Here is a 9,395-nt window from a genome sequence, read left to right as displayed (position 1 = left end):
GACCTGATGTTTGGAGGAACACTTCCTGGAATCAGATGAATAGCATGATCATGATTACGCATAGGTGGGAGACCTTTGGGAGTCTCAAATACCTTGGAATGATTGTCCAGGACTTTTTGGAGATCTGGAGAAATAGATGATTCTGATGTGGAAACATCTAGCGAACATAATTGTGCAATTACACCTCTTTGCTCCTTTTTTAGAAGCTTTGTCATACCATTAGAGCTGATTATCTTTCCTAATTTCCCTGCAATACCCCTTAATTCAACTTCCTTTCCTTCCGTAGAAAATTTGATGAAAAGTTCTTGAAAATTAAAAGCTATTGTACCCAAGGATTGTAGCCATTGGACTCCTAGTACAACATTAGCACCTCCCATTGGAATGGAAAGCACTGGGCTAGTCAATACATATTCTCCCATGGATAGCTTGATATTATGGCACTTTCCAGAGCAATTTATTGTTCCTCCATTTGCAATCATCACTTGACACTCTGGTGCTGGATATAGGAAGCAATTCAATTCTTTTGCTACCTTACAATGAATAAAATTGTGGGTGCTTCCTGAATCAATCAACACTATTACCTTTTTCTTCTTGATTTGTCCTTCTATCTTGATGGTTTGAGGAGTGGTAATTCCTGCCAATGCATTACAAGACATGGTCGGATTTATTTGTTCTTCATCTAGGCTTTGTTCCTGGAGTATATCCTCTTCTTTTGACCTTTCTTGCTCCTTTTCTTCTTCCTCTTCACAATCTATGTAGAATAATTTCTTCTCATCACACTTATGACCTTTAGTGTATTTGCTATCACAACTGTAACAAAGCCCTTTTGCTCTTTTTTCTTCCAATTGTTGTGGTGTCAACCTTATAGGTTGTGGAAGACTAGGGGCAACAACACTTCAGTCTTTATAGTTGTGAGTGGTATGCTTCCTGGTTGCCATAATTTTGCTTTCCATTTTTCTTGCTAACCTGAATGCCTTCTCTAATGAATCAGGTTCCCAAAGGCGAACATCATGTTGGATATTATCCTTTAAAGACCCTATGAACACATCAATCCTATGATCCTCTGGAATATCTTTTACCCTTATGTTCAATTTTTGGAACTCCTCAATGTGCTCCATTATTGAACCCTTTTGTTTGAGACTTATCAATTGGCTAAAAAAAGTGTTGCTTTTTGTATCCTCATAATGTGCTGTCAATTCTTCCGTAAAAATTGCCCAAGTGATAAATTGTTTACGAGAGCAAAGCCATTGATACCATACAAACTGATTTGGTTCCAAATATAAAGTTGCCATACGTACCTTTTATGTGTTTTGCACATTATTGAGCTCGAAGAATTGCTCCATCTGTAATATCCATGTGGCGGGATCCTTGCCATCAAACTTCCTCATATCGATTTTTGGAATATGGTGAGTCTTCGATCGAACATTAGAGTCTATGGAATTATGATTAACATTTCTTTTTTTCTCATCATAAGTTTCCTTTAATACCCTTTCACCCTTAGTGACCATTTCTTGTAGCAACTTATTCATATTTATCTTCAATTCGTCCATGTCTGTCTTCAGATCTATCTTCAAATCGTCCATCTTAGCTTCTACACCTTTCTTTAAACCATCCATCTTAGTTTCTACATCTTTCTTTAAACCATCCATCTTAGATTCTGTTCCTTTTTGTGCAAGTGACAATTGCTGCACTTGGTCTCGTAATTTTGATATATCATGTTGCATTTCTTCCTCTTCTTCATGGGTCATGCTAGAGCTTTCAGGTTGCCTACTAGGTGCTTGCATTTTCTTTCCTCGGGGCATCAATTACCAATAATAATGCTTTACTATGCCCTTTGAATTCCTTCAAACTAATTTTTCAAACCAATCTTATGCAAAAATTTTAAAAAACTACACACCTTTTTTTCACTTTGTAGGGGCTCGATATTGCCTCTAATGTATCTCTGTACTTTCCAATCATCTAGTTCTGAATTTGTGACCTACAATAGCCCTTTGTGTCCTCTTTCCAATGCCACAAGTCTGACCCAAATTGGATTCTCCAAGGAAGAGTTATGTGAAATCTCCCACAGTGACTTGATTATAGACTAATTCAGTAAAGCGAACTTGTACGACGTGCCACGAGTCACTGTTTCGACCTTTGGATCTGAAAAATGCATACAAGAAACTACAGTCTGTCCTCTTTCTGTACCTTCTTACGAAATTTCAATCCGATCCCCAGAGAGAAAGTTATGATGATTTTCCCCAGGTCACCTGTTTGTAATGTAATTCAGGAGTCTGCAAAAAGACCAAACTCCTCAGATCATATCTCCGCAAATATAGCGCGAAAAGCTCTGAAATTCAGACCCGAGGTTCAGCACGATTTCTTCTCAAATGGGTTTTTTTTGCAACTTCTGAAACGTTGCATAAAAAAAGTTATAGCGAAAATGCCACGAAGACCTGTTTGGAGCAGCGAAACCCTAGAATCCAAAGCTCTGATACCAAATGTTATGAAACTAGCTCAAGAAAAGATAGAAAAGATAGATAAATGCCTTAGAATTCAGCCTTTTCAAGGGGGCAACCTCCTTTACATTACATAAATGAACAATTCTTGGATGATTCAAATGACAAAACCTCCTTTCTATATATAGGAGTCTAAGGAGTCACAATATAATCCAGCTGACCTAACAATAATAATATAAAGCCACAAAAATAACAATAGAGGGATTCTATGGGGCACAGTAATAACGATATGGGGGCAATAGGGGCACAACAATATTAATAAGGGGTATAACTATAATAGTAATGGGGTAATCACTAGTATTATAGGGACCCAACATCCACCTTATATGATAATATAGATAGTGGGGTTTTTAGCTGAGGCTTTCCCCTGAGTATTCTGTTGTGTTTCATGTGTATTGATTCTTCTTCTTTGTTATATGTGTTCAACTTAATCTTGCTCAAATCTATTAAGCTTCCACAAGTTTGAGTGTAGAAGTAGATTAAGTATTTTGCTTTAGTATATTGCATTATTAGGTTAATCTACGGTGAGAATTTATACTTGGTATCAGAGCTAGCTGATCTATAGAGGAATTTCTACATGGTATTGGAGCAAATGTGATCGAAGCTGTGAACATTATACTGAGAAGGGAAATTCAAAGTTTGAGGTTCTTCGTTGGAGGAATAAAATCGAATTCTTATCATACTTCTGAGTTCACCAATGGCATTTTATGGCTTGAGACTCAAGTATGCTCTGGATGGCAACTCGAATTACATATCATGGAAAGATTCGATGGAGGATGTATTAGAAGACAACAACTTGAAGGATTTCATTGATCAAGAAATCCTAAAGCCAGCTTCAACTAATGCACAAGAGTTGGCTGAATGGAAGAAGTGTGTGGCCAGGGCGAGACGAATCATCCTTGAGGGAGTTCGAGACCATATTGTCTTGAGTCTCCATGGAAAGGATACTCCATATTCAATGTGGAAGACATTGAAGGACCTCTACTATAATAGTAGCGACCAGAGGAAATTGGCGCTCAAGGATAAACTTTGAAGAATCAAGATCGAGAACAGAGATACTATTTCCACATATTTGAACAAGCTCACCACTTGTAGAGATGAGCTTGGAAGTGGGGGAATAACTACTGCTGATGAAGATATGGTGAGCCTCACTCTCCTTGGCATTTCAAAGAGTTGGAATAGCTACTAGGACTCTGTGAATGGAAGGGAGAAACTGCCGGATTGAGAACGACTGTGGTCGGATCTCATGTAGGAGGAGATCAGGAGGAGCACACGAGATGGTTCTTCATCCAAGGATGATGAAGAAAATTTGGCCTTAACAGGTAAGGCAAGGAAAGGGAAGGAGAAGGATTCTCATTCCAAATTGAATTCTTCTCATGGAGGGAAGAAGGTTGACAAGTCTAAAGTGAGATGCTTTAATTGTCATGATATGGGACATTATGCAACTAATTGCCCATCGAAGAAGTCCAAGAAGGGATCCTTGGAAGGATCGGAAAGTGAGGCATTAGCCTCTCAATTCGACATGGAATTTACCCTCATTGCATGCATGGTGTCATCGATGATGGGTAGTGGTTGTTTTCTTGACAATGGAGCCTCATTCCACATGGCTGACGATAAAAGTTTATCATTACCTTAAAGGAGAAAGACCTCAAGATGCGCATAGAGATGGGTGATGACGAAAGGTTTAGTGTTTCAGAAGTGGGCACGGTTGCTTTTCAGAGGGAGCATGGAGCTCTCATCACCTTGACAGATGTGAAGTATGTGTCTGGACTAAAGAAGAACTTGGTATCGATCATGATGTTGGAGGACAAAGGCTATGATGTTGTCTTCAGTAAGGGAAAGGTTTTCCTTAGACACATCACCACGGGATAGGTGAAGCAGATCGGTTCACGAGTCAAGAACCTATATGCTCTTGAGGTTCAAGATGCATGCAAAGCCTTGAGGAGCAAGGAAAATGTTAGAGACTTGGTGGTTGAGAGGGAGAGTAAATTACCTCTCAACATGCAGCCCTAGAAGAAGTCTCAGACAATTGTGGAGGAGCCACAATTGGAGATGCTGAGAGGAGACCGAGTGGAGGCATCCACTCATGCAGAGACCTCCAGTAGGGGGAATTTCGAGCCAAGTGGGCAGAGGGATCACATGCAGCCATACCTCTAGGTGAGAGGTGGGGCGATGTGAAGTGATAGTCCTAAGAAGGTTGAAATTGGGCAGGGTCCATTGAGAGGTTTTATCTCATGGATCGTACCTTGCTACGGGAGCCCAAAGTACATAATAGCGAGAGGAATCAGTGGGATTGATGCAGTTAGAGATCAAAGTGACAGAGGCTAGAGTAGTCAGATACTGAAGAGCACAGAGAAGGATTGACAACAGTGCAAAAAGGCTGAGTTAGCAAAAGCGCAGAGTTTTCAGTTGACAGAGGCAATATCAGTCAGAGACTTTGATGACAGATGCATCATATTGATTCAGGTTGGATGTTTTTTTTTTGTTTCTAAGTTGTTGGAGCAACAACAATTGAGAGAAATGTTGCATGCAAAACATTCCAAAGGTTCAGGATCGAGATCGAGTTGAATTCCTTTCTTGTTGAGAGGGAGTGTTGAAAATAGCAACAAGAAATGCTAAAAATAACATTCAATATATTCCAATTTTAGTTTGTCCTCGAATTAGAATTGTGAATTAAAATTCGAATTTAGTCTCACCAGCTGCTTGAAAAATAATTAATTAATTCATCTTGGATTAATTAGTTGGAGAAATTCAAGCTAGAAGTCTTTGTGAAGTCATGCAACGATTATCCCTTAAATTAAGGAGACTATCCCTTAATTAAGGAGATAAGGATGAGTTGTATTTGACTTGTAATTAGTTAGTTCAATTAACTGAGTTAAGTCCAGTTAAATTAGTTTCAAACAGTTTGAGGAACTAATTGTGAGTTCAGTTAGTTAATGCATGCATGCATCAAACTAGTGTACTCCAGATAACTGAAGATTATCTCATAAATAACTCATGCATGTCTATTAAGAGAAACACCCAGTTGAGATTAAAGACAGGGACAATGTACCATCAATTGGAGGAATTTTCCTATAAAGGAAACTCATCCATGCAGAAGGAACAAGGTTCCTTGAGGATTGCGCAGTTTTATAGGGTGTGAGATCAGTGTTACACTTGGTAACAGTAGGATCACCCAGGAGAAATTGCGCAAGGAAATAGGAGGCTTGGAGGGTAGAGGAGAAGGTTTGTGAGAAGCCTTGTTAGCCTGTGAGCAACCAGGAGGATTGTACTAAGAGCTGGCTAGCTGTAGAGCTAAAGCTTTGTGTAATCTGGATGTATTTCCACTTTGTATGATAATACAGATAGTGGGGTTTTTAGCTGAGGCTTTCCCCTGAGTATTCTTCTGTGTTTCATGTGTATTGATTCTTCTTCTCTGTTATACGTGTTCAGCTTGATCTTGCTCAAATCTATTAAGCTTCCGCAAGTTTGATTGTAGAAGTAGATTAAGTATTTTGCTTTAATATATTGCATTTTCAGGTTAATCTACAGTGAGAATTTCTACATGGTATCAGAGCTAGCTGATCTATAGCGAAATTTCTACAAAGACATGCCCTTATATCAAAACATATTTTTGAGAATAATAGTGTTACCATGCCAAGTGAGGAAGATAATGAGGGTGATGACAACAAAGAGTGATATGTACATGTGTTATTTCATCATTAATATTGTTGTTGTATGTTTTTGTTTTCCTTATTTCGCTAATTATATTGTTTTTTTTATTCATCTTGTTGGCATTTTATATGATCGGTAAGATTCAAAAACATTTTTATGCTTAAAACTAAGTATTCTCAATTGTGTACAATATCTATGATAATAAGGATTCAAGGTCACAATCATTCTCAAATAGGAAAATGAAAAGAATATAACCAAAATAAGAATATAGTGAATTTAGAAACAACATTGAAGATTTATTCTCGATTTAGGTAATTATTGGTTTATCAATCAGTTCACGTGTTTTTTCTTCTTGTTTAGTTCAAAATCAATATAAATCGTGTAGTGATAACTCTATGAGGACTTTAACAATGAAATAATTGTGTATTAATATGTAAGATTAAATTCTTGACATGAGAGGTAAAGTCATGTTTACTATATTTAAATTATAGTTCTTGCAACATTATGTAAACTAAAAAGAGGTCTTATGCATGTATAAAATGTTGATTACATATTTTTATGAACCATAAGATAAACAAATGGGCTTACATGGATGCATGGTTTTATTTTTTTTTCATGGATAATGAAACAATTTTGACTTTTCTTAAAACCTTATTTCAATCACCATAGCAAACTACTGCGCGCTCTGCAGCCTTCGGCTCTGAACCCTGAGGCTCGCACCTTGCGTAATCTGCAAGCAGCGAGCATGCCCGCCCTCTGCCAATCTGACCCCTGCAGATTCTGCATGCAGTGGTTGGGTCATTTCATGGATCGATATGCTGGATTTTGACAGTCCTGATCCTGGGGATTGAGACTATGGAGGGGTTGGGCACTCCTCAAGAGGCTCTCCCGCCTCCTTCGCTGATCTCGCCTTCTGAGGCCTTCACCCAGCTCTTGGCTAGTCTCCCAAAGAAGAAAAACGCTAAAGCTGCGAAGTTTGTTAAAAAACTGGATGATATTCCGATGATCTCCCTTCCTCCAGACACCTCGATCCAAGTTGCTCTGTCTTTAGCTGAACGGGCTCTCATCAGCCAGTTCACTAGGCTATGGTCATCTCCAAAATCCACTGAGAGCTGGGTCATCAGAAACTGGGCGTCACTAATCAAAGAAAATGTCACCTCATACTTTCTGGGGAGAGGATACTTCCTCTTCGAATTCACATCAAAGGACGACAAAGATCTGATCTTCCAAAACGGCCCCTACTTCATGGGCCCTCAGGGTTTGTATCTGAACAATTGGACCCCGAACTTCGATCCGACAGTAGATGTGCCCAAAGCAGTCCCGGTGTGGGTCAGACTTCCAAATCTTCCAGTACATTGTTGGAATTGGGACTCACTGAGACACATTGGAAATGCCCTGGGGAAATTTATAGACCGAGCAAATAATAAAGACCAATATGACTGTGCCAGGATCTGTGTAGAAGTTGATCTGGAGGTGGGACTACCAGAGGCCATCACAATAAAGGTCGGAAGTTGGACGCATTTACAGAAATTGGATTATGAGCAGCTGCCCTTCAAATGCCGGAAATGTCATGTTTATGGACACTTCGCCAGAGATTGCCCGACCAACAATGAGGCTGCGCAGGGGAAGGAGGATGGATGGAACCAAGTCAAGTGATCCAAATCGCATCCCAAGAATCAGAAACCGGGAGGCCCTAATGGCAAAGGGCCTCATCAGACCACTGCTCACCAGATCCCGACCAAGCTTGCGCCAGAAAACAAGTTCGACCCTCTGAGCTCGCAAACAGAGGGCACCCAGGAGGTCGTGGTACAAAAGGAGACAGAAGTGACTCAGGAGACCGAGGTCCATAAAACAGCTCCTTCAAGCAAAGGTACCCCCACAGCCTCCCCCAAAGGAGCCAATGCTGAAGATCCCAAAGGTAAGATTTTAGAAGAGGAGGAAGAAGAACAGGAATCTGAAGAATCAGAAGAGGAAGGGGAAATAGGAGAGTCCCAAACCTCGGTAAGAAGATCTACAAGAGGCCGGAAAACTGACAGGGAAAAAAGGGAGCAGGAGACTTACAAAGAAAAACTTCAGGGCAGCCAACCAACTTTGGAAAAACTACTAGCTCCAAAGTCAAAGATGTCGAAAAATCAGACCCAAGGCTCCAAGGGAGCCCACCAGAAACACAAATAATGAAGATCATCTCCTGGAATTGTAGAGGTATGGGGAGTAAAGCTAAGGAAGAAGCCATCAGAAGCTTAATCAGAACAGAGACTCCAGACATACTTCTCGTCCAGGAGACAAAGTTGGAAGACATAGTCTTCCTTCAAACAAGCAAGAAACTTTGGTTCAAAAGTGAAGCAAGAGCAATCTCTGCCCGGGGTGCCTCGGGAGGAATTGGAACTTTATGGAACACTAGAAAATTTGTAGTCCTATTTGAGGCTAGAAATACCCACTGGTTGCTACTGAAAATGCAGAATCTAGACACCAAGGAAATTTTTTGTCTTTTTAATGTTTACTCTCCTGTCAATGTCGGGGAAAAAAGGACTGTTGGGATTCCATAAGGCAACAAGCAGATTTGACAAACTTGGAAAATATAATTATTGCTGGAGACCTCAATCTCACTCTCCATCCATCCGAAAAAAGGGGAGGCAGCATAGTACGTGATCCAGCAAGGGAATGGGTGGAGGACATTTTGCAGGACTGGGACTTGCTGGATATCAAACCCTCTTCCGGTAAGTACTCTTGGTCTAATAAAAGAATGGGCCCTGGTCATATTGCTGCCAGGCTAGATAGATTTTTTATTCAAAGTTCCTATTTGCTGCTAGGCCTAGAACCAAGAATGCATATTCTTGCTAACAGCATCTCGGACCATAAGCCCATAAAACTAGAGCTCCTAGCTCATCTTGATTTGGGACCTATCCCCTTTAGATTTAGCCCACTCTGGACAAAGGAGCCAGACTTCATGCAAATTGTCAAGGATTGCTGGAATCAACCTGTCAAAGGTTCGCCTTTCTATATCTGGGAAGAAAATCTTAGAAGGGTAAAAGGAGCTCTAAAAAGATGGGTTAAAACTCTGTCCAATCCGGCTACAGAAAGGAAATCCATTAAAGCCTCTCTTGCCTCCCATCAAAAGCATATGGAGAATGATACAATCACTAAGGAGTTATTAGATCAGGAATCTCATCTGCAATAGTGCTTCCACAAGGCTTGCTTAGCTGAAGAAGAATATTGGAGATTAAAATCCCGTAATCTCTGGCT

General features: G+C 40.1%; 1 protein-coding gene across 1 annotated transcript; it reads left to right on the top strand.

The window, feature by feature from the left end:
* The first annotated feature begins 7,007 nt into the window (after positions 1 to 7,007).
* LOC149229438 (uncharacterized) lies at positions 7,008 to 7,808 on the top strand. The gene has a single exon (XM_089381039.1). It carries the CDS (start codon positions 7,008 to 7,010, stop codon positions 7,806 to 7,808), a length of 801 nt encoding a protein of 266 aa, XP_089237165.1.
* The last annotated feature ends 1,587 nt before the right edge of the window (positions 7,809 to 9,395 follow it).

The sequence above is a fragment of the Pinus tabuliformis genome, chromosome J, assembly GCF_031772625.1.
Source record: "Pinus tabuliformis cultivar Carrire ecotype Pingquan chromosome J, CPIR1, whole genome shotgun sequence".
NCBI lineage: Eukaryota > Viridiplantae > Streptophyta > Pinopsida > Pinales > Pinaceae > Pinus > Pinus tabuliformis.
The sequence above is the reverse complement of the archived record's forward strand: the minus strand, read 5'-3'. Positions and strand labels throughout refer to the sequence as shown.

Excerpts from the sequence above, each read along its gene's own strand:
- LOC149229438 (XM_089381039.1), top strand. The coding sequence starts at position 7,008 with ATGGAGGGGTTGGGCACTCCTCAAGAGGCTCTCCCGCCTCCTTCGCTG.